Source organism: Magnolia sinica, chromosome 13 (assembly GCF_029962835.1).
Source record: "Magnolia sinica isolate HGM2019 chromosome 13, MsV1, whole genome shotgun sequence".
Lineage (NCBI taxonomy): Eukaryota > Viridiplantae > Streptophyta > Magnoliopsida > Magnoliales > Magnoliaceae > Magnolia > Magnolia sinica.
In genome coordinates, this window is record NC_080585.1 from 12042603 (window position 1) to 12066671 (window position 24069).

Sequence of the window (24069 nt, forward strand, 5' to 3'; positions counted from 1 at the left end):
CCTCGACCTCCAACTTAGGAAGTGTAGCAATAACAGAGTCACTTCTAATCATTAGATAGTTATGAACGAAAAAAGAATACACACAATGCAAACATTACAAGCCAACCATTTCTTGTCCCATGGTTCAAAATTGAATGTCAGTAACATCTTAAATGAACCACACCTTAAGAAACAGTGGTGACTTACACTTTTAACTTGCACGTGGCTTGCAAACACATTACACGCGTGCCATATATCATGAAACATCCATCAGGCATGGATAATATACAGATGTATGCATGACACTTAGGAAGTATAGCAGTAACAGAGTCACTTCTAATCAATAAACAGCTAAGAAATACTAAAATACAATGAATCATTCTGAGCCAACCATTTCTTAAATGGATGCAGAATGAAAGACATGGAGTTGAGCAATCACTATTTGCAAGGGCTAATGTAGATAACTAATTGAACACGAATTATATTTGACAAGAGACCTGATCCACCAGGTCCTGTTATGTCCTCGATTATCTTCTTTTTTCTTCATTTCCTTTCTTTTATCTTTTTATCTTTTTTTTTAAATCTTTTTTTTTTTTTTTGTCCTGGGAAATTAACACTTTTTAGAATTAGTTATTTAGGAAGAGCAACAACTAATAGGTATGTAAAAGCACGATGAGAAGACTAATACAAATCATTTTAAAGATTAGAATTCCTGGAAAGATTGAATAACGGTTATTTATAATGTTATTATTAATTCCAATTGCTTAAAAAATATATATATTTTCTTTTGTATTGTTTTCGCCAATCATTAGTGGTCACAATCGATATGCTCATTTGGATGCCTGTAAATGGTTTAAGTGGTCATTTGCAGCCTATCCTGTTTGGTTGTAAGCTATAAATGATTTACAGGTAAAGGACTCTCTAGGTTTGGATGGCCTTTAAATTGTTTGAAGTCTTGTAAATGGAGAGTCAATCTTTCCATTTATAGCCGTTAGGTTGTAAATGGAGAACCTGAAAATCAAATGGGGCTTAAAACCTGTATACGACATTTTTCAGCATCCAAAAACAAAATGTAAACCATATACTTGTAAATCATAACCCCATTTATAGGCATCCAAACGATCCCTAATCAAGATTTTTCTCTTCCCATCATTTAATGATGAATTTAAGAACTTCTCTACAACAATTTCATCAGTAGCCAGAATTTAAAAATAAAAAATCAAAATCAAAAGTCATAGAGAATAAAACAGAGACAGAGAAATTGAGGGAAACAGAGTGCTTGCTTGCTTGCCTACCTGCAGTTATCTACGAAAAGGCAGGAGAATGTGCTTCTGATTTTCAATTCAAGGTCAAAACTGAAAGTCATTGAAATCTTAAAAGGACCACACCATAAGAAACAGTGGTAACTTACTGATTTAACAGACATATGAGGACCAAAAACAATTCAGTATGTAATGTATGTTTTGCCCACCTTAGTCATGGATATAATATATACTTTACACAACAATTAGGAAGTGTAGCGGTAATAGAGTCACTCCTAAAAAAATGAAAACTGTACAAAAGTAAAAAATGACAATAAGAAACATTCCAAACTAGCATTATGATGGCTAGACCCATTTCACAAAAAAGGCATCACAGCTCACATAGCCAAGGACATGAGCATGAAGGAGATGAACTAATCTTTGTATGTTTGGAAACAATCTCTGACCTGCTAAATATATGTGAGAAGTGACATTTCATTATAACATGGAAACAGACATACTTTACAGCAGAATACATCACCAATACCTCATGGATAAAAAATGTACATCAAGAAACCGTAGCCTGTTGCTTTGCCTAAAATGAGGGCAATGTCATTGCTGGCATGAGTTTCTTGTAACATTCATGAAGGCAAAACCATTCCAAGCCAACTAGTTCCCGTCTTAAGAAGAGTGAAAGACATGGAGTTGGGAATGAACCATTTTGATTGGGCTAATATACAGAACATACCGTAACCTATTGCTTTGCCCTAAATGAGGGTAATGCCATTACTGGCATGGGCAAAATGTAGCATTCGTGAAGGCAATGTCATTCCAAGCCAACCATTACATGTCCCAGGATGAATGAAGGACATGTAGCTAGAAATGTACCCTTTATAGGGGTGACTTACTGATGTAAACTACATATGGGCCACAAATACATCACCGATAGCATAAGGAAACGTAACCACTCCAAATACATCACCAATAGCATAAGAAACAGTGGTAAATTACTGATGTAAACTACATATGGGCCATAAGTACATCACCAATAGCATAAGGAAACGTAACAACTCCAAATACAATACTAATAGCATAAGAAATGTGTGGTGAATTACTAATGTAAACTACATATGGGCCACAAATACATTACCAATAGCATAAGGAAACGTAACCACTCCAAATACATCACTGATAGCAAAAAAAACAGTGGTAAATCACTAGGGTAAACTACATATGTGCCACAAGAAAACAAAATTGAAATAGGAAAAGCAGTACGCAATATATGTTCTTCCTCATCGAGACCGCCCACTAATATCTCAAACTCCCAACACATAGGAACTGTAACAGTAACTGAGACACATCCATGGTCTGAAAAGGAAAAATCCACCTAAAAAAACATCCATTCGACATTGAAATCAAAGGAACAACGCATCACAGCATGCAGGAAACCATCTTAGGTACCATGTACGGTCCATAGCCCCCACACAAAAAAAAAAAAAAAAAAAGTTATTCAACATTGAAATCAAAGGAACAACGCATCACAGCATGCAGGAAACCAACTCAAGTACCATGCACAATCCGTTGATAGTAAAACCCCAAAAATCCCCCTTAAAAAATTCATTCGACATTCAAATCACAAGGCCTACGAATCAGAACATGCAGGGCCCCATCTCAGGTACCATGCATAGTCCATATACAACAAACCCCCAAAAATCCCCCAATAAAAAACTTCATGCGACATTGTAATGAAAGAAACAAGGAATCACTACATGTAGGAAGAAAAACCTCCAATTTCTATCATAAATCCGTAATCGGACCAACATGCTGGAAGCAAAACCCCCATTAGGAAAGCATCAATAGTGAAATCAAACTACGAAATCGAATCGAAGAAATCAACAGATCAATACAATGATGCTTCAATTTAGACGGAGAGGGAGGCGTACCTCGACTGAAATGGGTCTAAATCAAACGTTCTGCTCACCTAAAATCGATGTCATAGGGACAAAGACGACCACCATCTCACAAATTAACAGGTATTTGTAGACATACCTGTTCGCGCCAAGAATTTTACTCCCGTCCTCCTGAAAATAACCATCCCGTTGTTCTGTACGACTGGATGGGAGAAATGTCATGGGATGGGCTCGAGGATGGCAGCGAGGGATGGCAGCGTATCCAAGAGGGATTTCGCAATCTCTCAACTCAAAGACTACTTCACTCGAAATATCATCCCGTGGGATACATGCATGCCCAAATAGATGAGCGGACTGAGTGGATGGGATATTACGATCCCATCCCTCCTAATCCTGCTCAATCCGCCTGGCCAAAGCGGCCCTAAGTTTTTAACTGTCAATCACCACTATTTCTTATACTATGGTCCATATGGGATTTGTTTTTGGATCATGTCCAAAAGTAAGCTTTCAGTCCGATTGGATGCAATGGATGTAGTCACATACATCACAGTGAGCCCCATAGTCAGGGGTCCCACCCACCTCGGTGGATGCAGGGTCTCACCTAATCCGCTCCCGGTGCAAATTGGGTCAACTTAAAATTATTATTTAAAAAAAAACACTCACACCTTGATCCATTATGCAATACATTTATTTCACATCCAACTATTTTTTTAAACAAAAAAAAAACAACAACAGATTTTATTATTTATTTTTTTATTTTTTTTTTTTTTGTTAGCCTGTTAGTACACCCCACTGTCAGTTCACACTTCACTGTTAGCCACCCCCACTAGGGATCGATACCAAGACCTCAGTGTTCCAAATTGGGTCAACTTCAATCCAATTGTAACTTTTAAGTTGGGCTGCGCTCAGGCCGAAAATCCTCAGCCAAATCCATACTGGGTTGGGACCTTTGGTTAACCTGAACCAAACCTTTCATGTATTACATTACATTACATTACATATGAATTATGACTCAAACCTTTCATGTATTACATTACATTACATATGAATTATGACTAAAACACAACATAAAAATCACCACCTTACCGTAAAATAGGCTATATACTTGGAAATATGCATGCTATGGACTCTATGCTATATAGGGTTTATGATTAGAACCATTCATGCGTGGAATCATGACTCATGGCTGGAACTAACTTGATAAGTGGTCTAATATCTTTTACAATAGGTTTGTTTATTTCTTTTTTTAAATTTATATATGGGTGGTTGGTGTTTGTATATATTACTTTAGATGGTTAGATATTTTATCTAACCCATCCCAAATGGAATTGAATTGGAGTTGGGAGGATTTTGTACCTTGGGTTGGGGAACTCAGCTTGGGTCTTAAGGTTGGTTTGAGACCTCAAAGCCAATTCCTACTGAAGTTGGGTTGGGTTTGGGCTGACCTTAAACCCAACTTAACCAAGGATACAAATTAATCCCATCATTCTGTGCCCCCACCAGGTGATCCAGCCGTTCATTTGGCAGCAGGCCAGATGGTGGAGGCTAGTGTTGATAAAACCCCACTGATTGGAGATCCTCATTGTTCATGCACTGAAAACTGGACCAGCATTTCTAACTCTTTACCTTGTCCAGCAAAGGTCCTCCCCACAATGGGACATTGTAGACAATCAGCCCTACAAGATGCAAAAACAAACAACCTTCTTTTGATTGACCCAACAAAATTTCAAGTGCGACACGCTTCCGCCTGACTCATGCCATTTATCTGATGAGTCCCATGGCTGGATGTGCACGTGGGGTACACTTCGTAGGCATCGGTAGTAAAGAATACATCTTATTCTCATTCTTGTTAAACATGCATTTTGGACCCCTTTCTCGAATTCCCTCTACAATGCCGTTTCACACTATCGATGAATTTTGCTTATGCAAATCAATATTATATATGTTACAACACCCTGCAAGCTTCCACAGGTGTCTCGATCTTTCGACTCCATTAACACTATAGCATGACAAGGCTCCTTGAGACATGCATACAGCTGGAATGGCCCGCTGATTTGATAATGGACCCTATTTGGTGTTGAGGGGGCCTGCACGGCGTAACTGTGTTGAAGTAAGCTGAGCATTGGCCATTGTAGAACTTACGCCATTACTGTAAGCATTGGCATGAACCTCAAACGCATCCTTGATCAGTCATAGCTTGAGCCAGATTTAGGAAGGCACAGATATTGGCCCCATGTGTCAAAGCCCTGCAAACAAAGGCAGAAAGGAAAAGAAAATAACAGATCTTTCAGGTGTGATGCCCACATTTGAATACCTGATATGTGAAAGAATCCAAATTTACTGATACAGCCCCCGGCTAAGGATATTCTACAAAAAGGAGAGAATCCTCTCCAGGTCATGCAAGCAAGATCTGACCCGTTCATATGGTGGGCCCCACTGCATTCATGCCAGACCCGCAAGATCAGGTAGGGCCATTGATCACACATATGGATGGTCAAAATAAAATGACCAGCAGTCCTAGTTGAACATGTTATTTGGCCCACGTGTTGAGCGACAGCGTAATTCTTGGTCCATGACACATTCACAGTGGAGCCAGCCTAATGAACAGCCTGCATCCCACACACGTGCCATGCACAAATGTGTGCCTTGAAGTTGAGGCATATTTTGACATCCTCAGCCACTTTACGGAGCAAATGCCGGAAGTACATATATGCGTTTATCAGGAGCATGGTACAAATTGCATACTCGGGGTTCTCTTTTAGAAACCCATATTCACTTGCTGCCTTGATGGATTTTTGAAATGTCTGCTTCATTGTTTCCTGCAAGGTGAAAGGAAAAGGGAAAAGGAAAAGAGACAAGTTTTAAATGATTTGGTATAGACTATGTAAAGGCCATTTCTAAAGGAAATCAGAAGTTCAAATGCAGTTAAATCTGCACTTTTGATGAATCAGAAGTGTGGTAGAAATATTTCCAACCGAGTTATTATAAAGTCCTGCTTATCGGAAAATGCATGGAATCCTGTAGTGATTCCCTACAAGTGCAACCATGATTCGGTGATGAAATAATTCTTCTTAGGGCCCCCCCACTGTATGGGGTATGTACTGAAAACCTTCCATATTCAAATATTCTAGCCCTTTGATCAATGGCTTACAAATAGATGGTTACAGAGGAAGTACAGCAACGGTCCATATTTATTGGAACATAGTCCAAAGATGAAGGATTAGGATCTTTAAAGCATAGAAGTTTTTGGCAATCCTTCATCCAAGGTGGGGCCCATCAGATCAATGGTTTGCACCAAACTACAGTGCCAAATGTACAGAATCCATGCATCGGCAAACTATAAGCTCATAGTTCCTATTTCCTATCAATTAGGTGCATGGCAAAGGGCAAGCAGATAACTCAAGCTTACCTGTAGTTTAGTTTCAAAGTCCTCGGGAGACCAATGCATCAAATTGTACTCATGATTTAGTTCTAGTTCTCCAACTGCAACCTGCAATCCAATTGGTCACTCTTTTTTCTCTTTTTCTTTTTCGAATGGTGATCAAAATTTTATAAAAAGCATGAAGAAAAACATAAGCAGGAAAATACATTCGTTACAATTTTGGAATGTGAGTAACAAAATCCAGTGATTTACACCCGTCGGGTTTCATGGACCATATTCTTGTAGGGACATCCACTTATGAAGGTAAACAACATATACACCTGTGTTTTTTTTTTTTTTTCCATACATGCACACTTCTGTTCACTTTCTATGTTAGAATTGTACCAAAAGTGTATCTTAATACCAAAATATTTGTGTGTGTGTGTGTGGGGGGGGGAGAGATGGATATATACCAATAAGAGGGTAAATATCAGCCCCTTTATGAATAAGCACTAGATTCATATGGTATTTTTTTTATAGTAAATATCAGTTTTCAGTGCACCACATATAACTGCAGCTCGGCTTTGGGACTTAACGTGGGTATCGCTTTAATGCGAGGTTTCAATGCAATTTGCTTTGTTGAGGGGCTCTTCATTTTCTTGTTTCTTTGAAACATTCAGTACAGCCGCATTATTATGGAGGACAACAAACGTGATGAATTGGTCATCATGGACCATCATAGCACCGCCATCATGACATTGACGAAGGGATGAGAATGGCCAAGCATCACCTGCCATCATAAAACCGGTCTCAGTTGGCATGCATCTTCCCATCTCCCTAAACAATATAGGCAGCAATTGACTTTCATGTTCTATATGAAGTCCTCTAGGAGGCATTCCAAAAAGACTGTCATGCTTGTTGGCGGTTGGAAGAAAGGAGTGAGATATGGTGCAGAAGGTTTGAAAGAACCACCTTGATAACCTCTACTCAACCTACAAGAAGAAAGAGATGTACCTTCCACAGAATCAGATTCCTTTGGAACCTCTCAGCCACCGGTACCCACAGAGAATTATAGTGTGCAAGTAAAATGGGGAAGGCATTCTGCTGGTAGGTTTTACTGATAAAACTTTCCTATATCGGAAGGCATTGTGTTTGACTGTGTAGGTAAAATTTGACTTTAAACTAAGCTATTTGACAACTCATGAAGAGTCAGGTTCTTCCAGATGCTTTCATAAATGAAAAGGCTTACAGCTAGATAGAACTACCACAATCATCTTGGAATTCTGCAAAGATCCCAACGCAATATAGATTTCCTGGCATTGCTCAGCAAACAGGTGAAACATGACAATTCATCACAAAACCATTATTACCTTGAGTGTTTGAAGCTACGATTTACTTTGTCATTGCCTAGCCTTAATCAGTGCATATCGCGACACATGCAAAAAAATTGTATTTAATCTGAATGCCATTTTTTTTCCATATTCTGAAAAGACATCATGTGTATGTGTTTTATAATTAAAATCGTACATGTGTCAGAGCAAGCTAATGGTTATTCATACCCCTCCGGCGCTGGCAGCCTTTGCTGGAGCAATCAGAACTTTAGCCTTCCTCAGAACATCAATCGCTTGCGGCGTACAGGGCATATTTGAACCTGGCACCCAGACAAGTATGTATTATTGGCAGAAAAGACAACTTAAAACACACGCACACACTTCATCAAATCAGGACTTCTACCTTCAATCAATATACGACAGCCTGAACTAACCAAGGCGAGGGCATCGGATTGATCGATCTCATTCTGTGATGCACAAGGAAATGCAATATCACACCGTTCATTCCAAGGTTTCGCATCCTCAAAATACTTGGCTCGAGCATAAGACTTCACATAGTCTCTGTCAAATGCCGATAATATGGATCAGCTAAAGCTTGTGAAGTCGTGATTCTTAAGGATGGCAAAGTAGGCAAAAAAGAGATGTACTACTGGTTGGAATGCGTAATCGCACCTCAAACTTCTCTGTTGAACCTTGATGTCCCTCAGAAGTGTTAATTTTGCATAGTCGAATCCATCTTCATCCAGTAAATAGCCCTTGGAATCTGCTCAAGTACAAAATTAAGTATGATATGAACATGTCTTTTATGGAAATTATATGTGCAATGGCTTGCATGCGATCTATATGTACCTGCCTGCACTTATATGGTGAGTATGTCTAAAAGGCATTAATATACTTATTGTGATGATCGGTAAATCATGAAGTACCCACACAAAACATCTTCTTCTTCTTTTTCTTTTTGAATGAATGGATTATTTGATTAAGGGCCTGTTTGGATTCATGGAAAGCATAGGAAAGGAAATAGTGTTCCGTGGGAAAGGAAACATTGCTTTCCTTGTTTTTCAGTAAGATTTTTCTAGAAATTATGGATCTATTTTCAAATTTATTGTTTGGCAAAAAAAAAAAATCTTGAGAAAAAATTCTAGCAGTCACTAGCATATGTGCCAGATTACAATATGTGACACGTGGGATGCTTAAAGATGGATAGTGGCACATATGGCATACATGGCATATGAGGGCACTTGAAGCTGAATTATGACACACATGGTACATACGAGGTGCTTGAAGCTAAACAGTGGCACATATGGCATACATGGCATATGAGGGCACTTGAAGCTGAATTATGACACACGTGGTACATATGAGGTGCTTGAAGCTGAACAGTGGCACAAGGCACGCATTGGCACATTTGACATGTGAGCACTTGAAGCTAGATGGCATCACTTGTGTATATTGGCACTATTGGCACATGGTGCACATTTGGAGTGATTGAGGATGGACAATGGCACATATGGCATATTGGCACATGTGGAGCGCAAGAGAATATGAATGGTGGCACATTAGCATGTGGACCACAAGAAAGGATGGATGGTGTTAAATGTGGCAAATTAGCATGTGTAGGATGCTTTAAACGTGGGACGCAAGAGAAGATGTGATGCAGACACAAGCACATTCAAGGTGTACCAACGAAGAAAGCGTCAACCACAAGTGTCATCCTTGTGGATAGGCGACTATTGAGGAGCTGAAGACCTTTCACATGTGATTGGACATATAGAAGACCCCACTCAGGGAAGACACATATGAAGGAAGATTGGAGAAAGAAGACTGAGCGCCAAAACTTTCCCGTACTTATGTTATTTGCGCGTTTTTGACTTAGTTAGGGTCTTTTAGTAATTTTATGTCTTTATTTGCTTATCCTAGGGGTATTTTAGTAATTTTATGTCTTTATTTGCTTATTTAAGTGGGTTAAAGCCCTAAATTCGAATTTTAACTATTGATTAATGAAAAGCAAACCTTTGGTTGCCTCCTTCCTCTCTTCTCTCTAACGGTGCTTCTTCTCTTCCCTTGATCTTCTTCTCCTAATTTCTTCTTGTGCCCCTCCAACTTCTTCAAGGTAATAATTTTCTTCCTTCTATTTTCCAGTTTTGGCTAATCCTTCTTCGATCAAAATCTTGAGAACCGATCTAAACCCTAAACCCCCAAATTCTCAAATCCCTAATCCGAGAAACTTCTTTGTTCTTCGGACTAGTGATCTTCGTTGATCGATTGGGTGTGACCATGCAAGATCGGGAGATCTCATCCCTCGCCGGATCCAACCCAAGTAGTAATTGAATTCCATAATTCATGGTTGTGGTGATGGCCCGCTCCATTGCATGTTTCCTTTATGATTTTCTCAGTTATGATGATTACTGTTAGAATTTTAGATCATTTATTCCTTTTATTTCCGCTGTTTAATTGTGTCCACGAGCATGCATCATAATTAGGGCTGTCCTGCGTCAAATTTGGCATCAAAGCCTAAGCTTGCATGGTTTTTGTCTAGATCGAGTTATCAAATTAGGGTTTTGATTTTTAGGTTTAACTTAGGAAAGTTTCAAGTTTAGAAAATTTTCAATTTTAGAAACTTTCCAATTTTAGAAAGTTCCTAATCTGGAAAAATTTCCAGATTTGAGTTGTTTCCTGTTTCAACTTAATTGTGTCAGTTCATAGTAGTTTTGCATTCATCACATTCATCTTGAGAGTCATAACACCTAGTAGTCTAGTTAGGTAGAGTTTGGTTCAAGTCTTCATTGTATGCCCACGAGAAGAGGTAGAGGTTTCGAACTTCAACCTACCATGAATAACGAGCAGTTATCTGAGCAACTTGTTCAATTGATACAAAAGATAACCGCCCTAGAAGCGGGTCAAAGGCGTGAATTTGCCCGCCTTGAGAACCAAATTACCACTACCATGACTAAGGTGGAGCAACTAGAGGCATCCTAAAAGGAAAACCCCGCTATAGGGGAAGATGCGCACTCCCAAGTGGAAGGAATCATTGAAGAACGCGCTGCCACACGTGGTGGTAGTGAGGATAGAGATCGTGGTAACGGTCGTGGTGTGGTGCGAGAGGCACAAGCCACATGTGGTCATCAAGACCGCTATGATCCAGATGAGCGTGCGATGAAGAGTGTGAGAGTTGAGGCCCCGAGTTTTGATGGACGCTTAGATCCCAAGGCGTTCCTTGACTGGGTTGCTGACATGGACCACTACTTTGAGTGGTATGGCATGTCGGAAAACCGTCAAATGCAGTTTGCTAAGATGAAGCTTGTGGGTCAAGCCAAGCTCTTCTGGACCAACACCGAGCCTAGGATAGAGAGAGTTGGTAGAGCCCCTATCACACATTGCTATGAGATGAAAGAGAAGTTGAAGGAGAAGTACCTTTCTCTCTCATACCGTCAGAAGCTCTTTAACCAATGGCAATCCTTATGCCAAGGGTCAATGCCTGTCGCTGACTACATCGCTAAATTTGAAGAGTATGTGATGCGATGTGATATCCGAGAAGACCCTCTAGTAACGCTCTCGCGTTTCAAGACGGGCCTTTGGGCGGATCTTCAGCGCGAGCTTATTACTCGGCCCTTAACGGACTTAGATGAAGCATATCAAGTTGTGCAGGAGTTAGAACAATATCTGAAGGCTCCTGTCGTTCGTCGTTTTGAGTTCCGAGACTCCAGTGCTAGATCTAGTTCCCAAGGAACTAGACCTAATATTGGTAGTCAACCTAGGGCACAGGCGATCATTCCGCCTAGGCCTAGGGAGGACAAGGGCAAAGGGATTCTTGGTGCCGGTCCTAGTAACATGAGCCAAGTGAGGTGCTATGAGTGTGGCAACTTTGGTCACATGTCTAATCAGTGTCCTACGAAGAGCCGTGAGAGAGCCTTAGTTATAGGCGAGTCCCACGAGGGTGGAGATAACCAGGGTGATTATGAAGTTGAAAAGTATCACCCTGAAGGAGGACTTACTGATGAAGAAGAAGTGGATGGAGAAGCAACGCTTGCAGTAGTCAGGCGTGTGTTAGCTCAGTCTAGAAGTAGTGCTGACTGGCGTCGAAGCACTATCTTCTACACTATTGCCAAGTGTGGTGAAAAGAATTGTAAGGTGATAGTGGACAATGGAAGTTGTCAGAATGTGATTTCCACTAGCACTTTAGATCTCTTAAAACTGAAATCCACACCTCATCCAGACCCGTATAAAGTTTCTTGGGTTGACAAGACATCCTTACCTGTCACCCAACAATGTCTAGTCCCCATCGAGTTTGGGTCATACAAAGAGTCCCTGTGGTGTGATGTTTTACCTATGGATGTGGGACATGTTATCCTAGGTAGACCGTGGCTATTCGATAATGATGTCACGATCTTTGGCCGTTCGAATGCGTGTACTTTTATGTATAATGGTAAAAAGATCAAACTTAATCCCATGCCACCTGAGAATACACTAGGGAAGAAGAAGGATGAGAAGGCAAGTGAGCCTAGAGAAATGGGGAAATCCAAACCTAAGTCTTTACATATAATCAGCGCAAGAGAGTTTGAAAAAGAGGCTAAGGAGGATTCTATGGTGTATGCCCTTGTGGCTAGAGAAATTACACCTGAGGTTCCATAAGAGTTACCCTGTGAGGTAACCTCGGTCCTGAAGGAATACAGTGATGTATTTTCTGAAGACTTACCGAATGAGTTGCAACCTATGAGGGACATACAGCATGCCATTGATCTTGTCCCAGGGTCTACTCTACCGAACCTTCCTCATTACAGGATGAACCCTGCAACGCATGCAGAGTTGAAGAAGCAAGTTGATGAGCTTCTGCAAAAGGGTTTCATCCAAGAGAGTATGAGCCCGTGTGCTGTGCCTGCATTGTTGACGCCAAAGAAAGACGGCACGTGACGCATGTGTGTGGACAGCCGTGCCATAAACAAAATTACTGTCAATTATAGGTTCCCTATACCTAGACTTGATGATATGCTTGACATGATGGCCAAGTCCACTATATTCTTTAAGATAGACCTCAAGAGTGGATATCACCAAATCCGTATACGCCCAGGAGATGAGTGGAAGGCGGCGTTTAAGACGAAAGATGGGCTGTATGAGTGGTTGGTCATGCCTTTCAGCTTGACTAACGCACCCAGTACTTTCATGCGGGTGATGACACAAACTTTGAGGCCGTTCATGGAAAAATTCCTAGTGGTGTACTTTGACAATATTCTTATTTATAATACCACTAAGGAATCACACCTTGAACATTTAAAGAAGGTCTGTAGTGTCCTTAGGAAGGAAAAGTTGTACGCTAATCTTAAGAAATGTGCATTCATGTCTAGCCAAGTTGTGTTCTTAGGATTTATAGTGCCATCTGAAGGGATGCGCGCAGACCCTGAAAAAGTTAGGGCCATAGTTGAGTGGCCAGAACCAAGGAACATTCATGAGGTGCGAAGTTTTCACGGCCTAACAACTTTTTATCGTCGGTTCATTAGGGGTTTTAGCACGATCATGGCTCCCATTACCGAGTGCATGAAAAAGGGAGAGTTCGTGTGGTCCAAAGCCGCCGTCAAGGCTTTTAAAGAAATTAAGGGCAAGATGGTGGAAGCTCCTGTCATGCGTCTACCTGACTTTTCTAAAGTCTTTGTAGTAGCGTGCGATGCGTCTGGTGTCGGTATAGGTGGAATGTTGAGTCAAGAAGGACACCCAGTGGCCTATTTCGGTGAGAAACTGAATGAGGCAAAATAAAAATATTCCACTTACGACAAAGAATTTTATGCGGTAGTGCAATCCCTGAGACATTGGCGACACTACCTCCTGCCGCAAGAATTCGTTTTGTTTTCTGACCATGAGGCTTTGAGATATTTGCATTCTCAGAAGAAACTCAACCCAAGGCATGCCAAGTGGTTAGGGTTTCTTCAGGAATATTCGTTTGTTTTGAAACACAATGCCGGGGTTGAAAACAAACCAGCGGATGCCCTTGGTAGGAGAGTGGCGTTGCTCAACTCCTTGAGTGTAGAGGTAGTCAGATTTGAGCAACTGAAAGATGAATACCCCATATGTCTTGATTTTGGGGGTACTTACGCGTCGCTCTCTAGTGACCAGCATATTATGGGTGAATATGTTCTTAAAGATGGCTTTCTTTTCAAGAGAGACAGACTTTGTATTCCCCGTATGTCCCTTCGTGAATTCCTCATCTGGGAGCTTCATTCAGGAGGGATAGCTGGCCATTTTGGTCGTGATAAGATCATTGCCCTCGTGGAAGATCGTTTCTATTGGCCAAGCCTCAAGCGAGGCATAGCCAAAGTTTTAGGGCAGTGTCGAACATGTCAGCTGGCAAAGCAAAGAAAGCAAAATACCGGGCTGTACACGCCATTGCCAGTGCCACATGCTCCGTGGCAGGACATTAGTATGGACTCCGTGCTCGGGCTTCCCAAGACTATAAAAAAGCACGATTCCGTTTTTGTCATTGTGGACCGTTTTTCTAAAATGGCGCATTTCCTCCCATGTTCGAAGACGTCAGATGCGTCTCATGTTGCTCGTCTTTTTTTTGATGGTGTGGTGCATTTCCATGGGTTACCTAAAACCATAGTGTCTGATCGTGATGTTCGATTTACTAGCTATTTTTGGAAGACACTGTGGCACATTATGGGAACTCGTTTGCAATTTTCTACTGCTTACCACCCACAAACAGATGGTCAAACTGAAGTGGTAAACCGTAGCCTTGGAAATCTTTTACGTTGTCTAGTGGGTGAACATGTTAAGACTTGGGACCTAATTTTACCAACTGCTGAACTTTCTTATAATGGGTCAATTAATAGATCTACAGGGTTGAGTCCTTTTGAAATTGTAAGTGGTTATAAACCTAGAATGCCCATAGATCTCTTACCTATGTCTGTTACCCAAAGGTCTTCTGAGTCGGCCGATGCATTCGCACGCCATATTCATGATTTGCATACACATATTAGACAGTGGTTAAATAAGAGCAATAATGATTATAAAGTTTCAACTGATTCTCATCGTAGAGTGCAAGAATTTCAAGAAGGAGACTGTAATGGTGCGAATAAGGCCAGAGTGATTCTCTCAAGGATCTGCAAAGAAATTACAAGCGCGTAGTGCTGGACCATTCAAAATATTACAAAAGGTTGGGTCCAACGCATATCGAGTTGACCTTCCACCTGAAATGAGCACTAATCCAACTTTTAATGTGGAAGATCTAGTCCGTGCCTATACTCTCATTGTTGATACATCGTCCCTTTCATGGCCTTTTTCTGAGTTTGCTACCCAACCCCTTCCACCCCCTCTTCCACCCATTACCCATAAAGAAGCAATTGAGAAAATCTTGGATGACGAGATAGTATCCACGAGAGATGGGGGTTTCCAAAGGTATCTTGTCAAGTGGAAGAACAAACCATCGTCTGAATCTACGTGGCTGTCGGGCGACGCATTGCAGGATATTGATCCAGATCTACTCGAGCGCTACAAAAGTTTCAACTCGTCGGAGTCGAGTTTTTCTCACCCGAGGGGAATTGATACGGACACAAGCACATTCAAGGTGTACCAACGAAGAAAGCGCCAACCACAAATGCCGTCCTTGTGGATAGGTGACTATTGAGGAGCTGAAGACCTTTCACATGTGATTGGACATATAGAAGACCCCACCCATGTGAAGGAAGATTAGAGAAAGAAGACTGAGCGCCCAAACTTTCCCGTACTTATGTTATTTGCGCATTTTTGACTTAGGGTCTTTTAGTAATTTTATGTCTTTATTTGCTTATCCTAGGGGTATTTTAGTAATTTTATGTCTTTATTTGCTTATTTAAGTGGGCTAAAGCCCTAAACTCGAATTTTAACTATTGATTAATGAAAAGCAAACCTTCGGTTGCCTCCTTCCTCTCTTCTCTCTAATGGTGTTTCTTCTCTTCCCTTGATCTTCTTCTCCTAATTTCTTCTTGTGCCCCTCCAACTTCTTCAAGGTAATAATTTTCTTCCTTCTATCTTCCAGTTTTGGCTAATCCTTCTTCGATCAAAATCTTGACAACCGATCTAAACCCTAAACCCCCAAATTCTCAAATCCCTAATCTGAGAAACTTCTTTGTTCTTCGAACTAATGATCTTCGTTGATCGATTGGGTGTGACCATGCAAGATCGGGAGGTCTCATCCCTCGCCGGATCCAACCAAAGTAGTAATTGAATTCCATAATCCATAATTGTGGTGATGGCCCGCTCCATTGCATGTTTCCTTTACGATTTTCTCAGTTATGATGATTACTGTTAGAATTTTAGATCATTTATGTGTCCATGAGCATGCATCATAATTAGGGTTGTCCTGCGTCAAGATGGATGGTAACACATGGCACATTGGCACATGGGGCGTAGTGGCATGTGTAGGGCATAACCAAAGATGGACAATGGCTCATTCGGTGCATTGACACACATGTCACATGTGAGGTGATCAAAGATGGATGGTGGCACATTTGGGCTTAACCCATTAGAAATCCCCACTATGGAAAAATGCCTTTCTTAGGGGTGGAGGTGAGAAAATAAGCTCGTTTATGTTCTAACAAAGAAACTAGGAAATGATTTTTCCTACAAATTCCCACAAAGAAAGGCTTGGCAAACAATGGAAAGTTAGTCTTGTAGGAAATAATGTCTCCTTTCTTTTCCTTTTTCTTTCCTTGAATCCAAACAGGCCCTAAGAAGAAAAACAGAGAAAACGAAGGAAACGAATACAACCTAGCTAAACGGGCACTGGCGAAAACAGCCTAACAATGCCAGAAACATAGCCCTGAACCCCAACTGCAATCACTGAAACTAGGGAACTGAAACAACCGAGCTTCCTCTGCAAACGCTGCCCTGGCACATGGGAGAAGGATATAGGCAATTTCACAGATGTCTAGCACTTCCTCAATGAGACTAGCCGGAGAGTAGGGGAACCGACCTTTCCTCATCCAGGAAGTTGTGTTCTTCAAAACACCTTCCACAATAATGTACAACCAGTGTTCGAGTTGTCCGTATCGCTACGAGTTTCGCTGGCCGAAGATAAAGATGTAATATCATTATTGCCGATACTATCGCCGATAATCGGAAATGCAAGGAAAAAGGGGGAAACATGGAGAAAATGTTGGAATTTTTCAGTGAAACTTCAGGACATGCCTAAATACACATATTTACATATTCAGGAATGAAAAAATTGCAAAAAGAATACATTAAATAATAAGTTTCCATTTAATGAGGGTCAAAAGGCATGCGTTTTCATAAGAAATCACTCAAATAGTAACTAAAATGAGTTTATATAATAGAAATGCAAGCTTACAACAATTAGGACATGCAAAAGTAAATGAATTAAAAAAAATTACACAATTCTGGCCATATTTCATCCCCACATAGAGCGACCAAGTAGCTCGTAATCATTGTCCGGATCCCGTGGCAGTTGAGAGTAATACTGTTGCCCATCATGTTGGCAGTACTGTTCCCAGGTCATCATCTGCTCGTACAATTGAGGAACTCTCTTATGTACCTCTGATAGTCATCCTCCCCAAACTGTACGAGTACGCCTAGACGTGGGTATTGCGTGACATACATCAACGACATTTGCTAAGTAGGGTACTGAGGGAACAGATCAAGTCCAACCCCGACTCCTTGATAGTATTGTTGTCAGTCATACGGGTACCTCGAATATCCTCCTGTTAAAGGGTCATGACTCGAAGAACTATCTTCCAGTTGCCTGTACCCATGGGTAGATGAAGGTGACTGAATGCCAGAGTAGTCATGGTCATACCCGTGATATCCCCCATGAGCATAAGGTGAGACAGAGGTGGAGCTCCCCTGATATGAACTTATGTCCATAGATGACAAGCTGCGTGTGAGACCATCAGTCGCAATGCGTCTGACTTTCTTCTTTGAACGATGCTCGAACATATATGTGGGCTCTGATGCTCTCACCCTAGATGGTGGACGAGATCCATGGTCCTCATCCTAAGTGGCATGGTCAAAGCTCTGCTCCTCAGTGAACTGGCCAACGAATCGTTAGCTCTGAGCCATCGTGTACCCCCCCACCACTGCCACCCCCACCCCCACTCGTACCACCTATACTAGTGTCGCTGCCTCCGTCCCCTCCCTCATCGTCATCGTCATCGTCCCCAGGACTAGTGTCGAGTGGGGGTTGTCTCATCATCATCATCACTCACTACGACTTGATGATGGGGAGAGGGCCATGAAGATGCTTCATCACCCTCATTGGAACGTGCCGAACTCCTCACCAAAGGATCAAAGAAGTCTGTATCTGCCTTCTGTTGGATTACTACCTGATTGATATCGATACCCAGAGACGCTGCTCCCTCGGCTACCCGTGAAGCAGGGCCTCCCTCCGCATCATCTAAATTAGCTGATTTGACCCACTCATAAAGTGGGTCCTCATCATCATCAGTTATCTGTGCCATGGTACCTATAGACAACAGGTCCAGCGGGTCCAGATTTTCCTCCATGTCTCGGTCTACCCGCAACTGCCTCTCTTAACTTCATATTGTAGTGGCATTAAACAAGCTTCTGCAACTTCTCATATGACAGCCTGTTCCTCTTGCTGGTTTGTATGAGTGACCATGTGCTCCACTCCAATTCCTCTCACACGGTGAAAAGGATACAGTCTGTGCGAGAACACGGACTGCCAATAACTGCAGTGCGGGCATGTCAACTCCGTACATCACCCACCACTCACCTATATATCCATGAGGAGTTGTTTTAATTTGAAGTTTAAACGGAAAATGTAATTACCTAATTATGTTACCATACTCACACGGCATCATCGTTTCAGTCGATGCTTTTGCTAGTGTGGATTGGAACGTACCCCTCGCATCCCTAAACTGCAACAACTGTAAACACGGATTCACAGGTCATTATTTTTAATCACCCATATTTCTAGATGCTATAATGAAGAAATTTTATTGCATTACCTAGTTACCGAAATCTGCTTGCGCTATCGATTTTGGGAACAATCGTTCGAACACCTCGTGGACGGCCATCATCAAATCACTATTCTCATAGAGCCGACGTTTATAATGAAATTTGGGATTTAAGTAGTATGCTGAAACCCAAATATTAGTTACTCGGATATATTAACATGCAAACAGAAGTGATGCTTAAAGTGCAAGTGCATGTGATAAAAAAAGATAGGTAAACGTAACAAACTTACCAGCTTCGTGGAGTGGATGCTCGAGAGTCCCGGTCCATCGATGATCGATGATATTAATCACCCACTGATACGAACTGGGGATTGCAGTCATTATCCCCTCTCATAATTCTCATAAGCTCATACATTGACCCCATCGAAGGCCACATCTCATTATCTACGGCTCGTAGGACCTTGTAGATCGGATGCAGGAAGGAAACGACGTTGTGAACTTTATCCCAGAAGGAATTGGAGAGCACTATCTTCGAAACATTCTTTGCACCCTCAGTCTTCCTCTGATTCCACTCGAAGTATCTCTCGGATCTGAACAAATTTTTGAGACCCACGCGGTGCCTGTATAAGCTGTTGAGTGCAATGAAGTTCGTGGCGAACCATGTCGCACCTAGTCTAACGATGTCCCCTCCACAACACTCACGCATTGCAGCCAATAACCATGAGTGATTGTATATAAAGTTTGTCACTCTTCTCGTATCCTGGATGGTCCTCCTGACAAAATCCCTCTGGCCTATCTCCTCGAGCATTAAATTAATGCAGTGTATCGCATACAGGGTCCAATAAAGAGTATACTTCCTCATCAATTTCTTCCCGACCTTAATGAACGCACTGCCACTGTTCGTCACAACTTGGACAACATTCTGGGACCCAACATCTCTAATCACTCCTTTTAGGAGATCATATATGTATTCGTGATCTTTTATTTTGGCTGATGCATCAATGGATTTGAGGAAAACGAGCTGCCCTCTACAGTATACCATGAAATTGATAATGGACAATTTCGTGGGTCCCGTCTACCCATCACACATGATTGTCACCCCGTATTGTTTCCAGTTCGGCTTGAGTTCACGTACCCAAGCTTGCATCTCCTCGTGCTCCCGATCGAGGTAGACACCAAGAATCTCCTGTGGCGTGGGAGGCTTCACGCCAGGCCCGACACGTTGCACCTCCTCAATCATATTTTTAAAGTGAGGACTGGTTGCTGCATTTGCTGGTACATGGCTCGAGATGAACCACCTAGATATAGCGCCCCCACTTTCTCCCTGAGTCCCTTGCTCCACATATTTTTTAATCTTTTTTTATTAACGCATACGATGGGTGCATCTGGGACACGAGCGCTTTGTGTGCGTTGTAGGCCATGCCCGCTACCTCCCTCAAATCGTCTGCTGCTCCCACCAACCTCATGTTGGGACGTCCCAAACGATGGCCTACTCTCATCAAATCGGCTTTTTTGCTCTCCCTCCCACTTTGAAGCCTGAGACTCATGAATCGCTTGTCTAAAATCTCTCCTTTCTCGAGCCGTAACACATTCATCGGGATACGCGATCCCCTCATCGTTGTCGTCATCTTGCTCGTCGATAACACTTAGGCCCCGTCCAGTGCCTCGTAGCTCTTCCCTCAGATCCCTCTCCCAATCCTTCTGCTGCAGCTTGTATGACTTTGCTTCAGTCAACACTCTTCCATCTCCTCTCTCACTGACCTTGTTACACTTGGGCAATCTTTCACATTCTTGTATCCCCCTGCCAAATGTTCCTTTAGCCTAGACACTCCACCACTCCATATCACTGAGTTACTCAGTACGCAATAGGCTTCCTTTGCTGCACCGGGATGCTACACGTGGTGCTATGTGGACCCCAATATGATGTATGTGTCTCATCCATGCCGTCTAATCCATTTTTCCAGATAATTTTTGGTATCAACTCAAAACTGAGTTAAATCAAAATCTCAAGTGGGCCACACACTGTTGATTGAACTCTCACCGTTAAAAACTTCTTGGGGCTACAAAAGTTTTGGATCAAGCTGATATTTGGCTTGATATTTGTTTTTTGACTTCATCTAGGACTGTATGACTTAATCTACAAGTTAGATGTCAAATAAACATTACAGTGGGCCCTAGCCCCGAGGAGGTTTTTAATGGTAGAAATTCAATCACTACTGTTTTCCCATGGTGTGGTCCACCTGAGATTTTGATCAACCTATTTTATTAGATTTAATATTAAAATGATGTGTAAAAATGGATGGACGGTATGGATTAAAGACATGGATCATAATGGGCCCACAAAGCATCGGTCAACGTCACTAGCTAAACTGCGTCCCTGCGTACGCATTGAGATGGGCTGGTAGGAAGGGAAGCGGATTGGCTAGTGTACCACACACTAGCTATATAGCTGTTGTAGGTACATGTCGTGCGAAGAAGAGCACTGACACTCCTCGAGCTACGAGTTGTATGAACGGTTCAAAGTAGATCAGAGTTACATGGGCCCTACAGTGATGTATTTATTATACCTATACCGTTCATCTATTTTTATAGATCATTTTAAAGCATTATCCAAAAAAATGAATCATATCCAAAGATCATCTGGACCACACCACAAATAGCAGCGAAGATAATGATTTTCACCGTTAAACAATTCGTAGGGCCCGCCATAATGTTTATTTTCCATCCAATCTGTTCATAAGGTCACAAAGGCCAGAATGAAGAGGAAAAACAAATTTCATATTGATCCAAAACTTTTGTGACCCCAAAAAGGGTTTCAATGGTAGACGTTCAATCTCCCACTGCTTTTTTTTATTTTAGTGTGGTCTACTTGATAGTTAGATCTATCTTATTTTTCGTCTCAAGCCTTAAGACGAGCATGCCAAATGGGTAGACGGTTTGGATATAACCCATACCTCATGATCGGACCCACAGAACTTGCTGATGTCAATACACCAACTATATAGCTGGTGTGAGGTACACCAGCCAATCCAGTTCCGGTAGGAAGCGGATTGCGTACTGAGTTACTCAATACCCTTAGCGCACTAAGTAAACATTGTGGGGTCCACCGTTATTTATTTATTTCATCCACTCCGTTATTCTATTTTAACACATAATTTTATGGCTTTACCACAAAACGGAAGAACATAAAAAACTCAAGTGGACCACACCATAGGAAACAGTGTGATTGAACCTCTAACATTGAAAAATTCGTGGAGCCACAGAAGCTTTTCATCAAACTGATATTCGTGTTTTCGCTTCATCGAGGTCCGTTCGACCTTATGAACAGGTTGGATGACAAATAAACATTACAGTGGGCCCTAGGAGGTTTTAAATGGTGGACATTTAATCACTACTGTTTTCCCGTGGTGTGGTCCACCTGAGTTTTAGATCTACCTCATTTTTTGGATTAAGCTCTAAAATGATATTTAAAAATGAATGGACGGTATGGATACAACAGATGCATCATGGTGGGGCCCACGGAGCACCGACCTGCACCGTCAAAGCCAAACCCCCCTTAAAATTGAAATCCGATCCCCAATTTTTGTATAAACCTCGAAAATCCTCTCCTTCCCACCAAAATCTCCGGATTTTCAACCCGAAAATCCCTCTCCCTCATCCCAAATTTTTAAAAAAAAAAAAAAAAAACCTCTATTTTCCAACAAGATCTCAAGATTTTCATAGCCCGCAAGCCGATTCTATTCTGGAGAAGTTGCCAGAGGATTTTTTGACAGAAAAACCGATTTTTTTGGGGTTGAATCTTACCGGAAAGGTTGTCGATCTACACTCAACAGCCATGAAGCTCTTGAAATTCGCGTCTTCAAACAGATCCTGGCGAAAAACAGGTATCTTCTTGTGTTTTTTGTTTTTGATTTCGACAATTTTATCACCGAAAACATCTCCCTTTTATCGATAAAGGTGGGTTGTTGGCTATAGTTCCCACTCGTGGTTGGTGGGAACAGTGAAATATCGGCAATATTTCGAAAATATCGACAAACCGATATTATCGGCGACATTATCGACGATATCTGGCAGCGATTCGAACAAAAGGGTTTTCGGTATCGTTGAGCCAACGATACCGATATTATCGGCAACAATTCAACATTGTCGCCGATAATTTAAACACAATGTACAACTCCTCTAACCTACTCACGAGTCCCACTAGAAAAAAACCTATTTCAAACTCTCTTAGATCCCTTCTAATTTCTAAAACCAAATTAATCAAAACAACTTAGTAGGAAACCTACCCAACTACAACTCCAATTCTTTACCCCTTTGCAACTCTTCTTCCTAATTAGCAACACAGAGTTCTGATGCATGCCAAAAATCAATCTCCAGATACAGGCCCAAAATATAACCATATCCTTATCCTGCTCTAAACCTAAAACCTACCTGGAATCTCCTACAAAACTCAAACATGGATATCCAAGCATCCGAGAATAATACCTAACACCAACAGAACTCAAAAATGATCTGAACAGTAGATTTCATGGTCCAGCAGATAACATCCTTGGGTAAATTGTTTAGGTATTGACATGCATCCTTTCTGTTACACGGACCATCCCAGGAATATTAACAGAGAGCAAACAACAACAAAAGAAAAAAATTTATATGTTCGTACCTCCCAAAAACAGAATCGAAAGCACACAAGAAAGAAAAACCAAGGTTTGCCCAATTCATTAAAAGCAACGGTTCCAAACTTCAAGGCAACAGATAATAGTGAAAGATACACATCAAACTGCAGGATCTCAGAAGTTAATGATACCGGATGGCACCTATTCCATCAATCAATAAATGAAGAATGCTTCGTCCGAAACATCTTAATTTGGCATGGTTTCTTTTCATGTATCTAGAACATTCACCCAAGCACTCGAAAGGATACCTGAGATTGTGACAGGAACAGCACCATAGGAATGAAGCTTCTCTAGTACATGCATTGCTATTTTTCCAGCACCACTAACTACACACCTGCAGATAAAAAGAAAAAAGAAAAAAATAATAAAAATTATTTGAAATAAATTAGGATTACAACCTCTTCACAAATATCCAAGCTCAATCATGAAATGCCAGCACTTCATTAATTCAAATACTAGCAAGCGTACAAATTATTCAAGCCAGTGAATCTGAGTTTGATGACCAGAGACTAGAGGAACCATGTCCCAAGCATGGTTTGTTGTCCTTCAGATAAAATCAGATTACTTCAATAGTGTAAGCCATGTCCAAAGCATGCTTTTTCTATTCGGGCTATTATGTGATTAAAAAATTTGCAAAACACTTGGAGTCAATGAGTAGAAGAAATAGAAGGCA

General features: G+C 41.4%; 1 protein-coding gene across 5 annotated transcripts in view; it reads right to left on the reverse strand.

Moving 5' to 3' along the window:
• Positions 1–4944: 4944 nt before the first annotated feature.
• Positions 4945–24069, reverse strand: part of LOC131222827 (uncharacterized) — a 45372-nt gene continuing 26247 nt past the window's right edge. For 4 of the 5 annotated variants that reach the window (XM_058218031.1, XM_058218032.1, XM_058218030.1 and 1 more), the window contains 7 exons: positions 23645–23730; positions 8495–8585; positions 8226–8383; positions 8051–8142; positions 6540–6620; positions 5876–5949; positions 4945–5376 (listed from right to left, as the gene is read on the reverse strand). In XM_058218031.1, coding sequence (XP_058074014.1) covers positions 5301–5376; positions 5876–5949; positions 6540–6620; positions 8051–8142; positions 8226–8383; positions 8495–8585; positions 23645–23730 — 658 coding nt within the window. In that variant the 3' untranslated portion in view covers positions 4945–5300. Of the gene's footprint in view, positions 5377–5875; positions 5950–6534; positions 6621–8050; positions 8143–8225; positions 8384–8494; positions 8586–23644; positions 23731–24069 lie in introns of those variants that run through there. The other variant, XR_009160196.1, reaches the window with a different exon arrangement.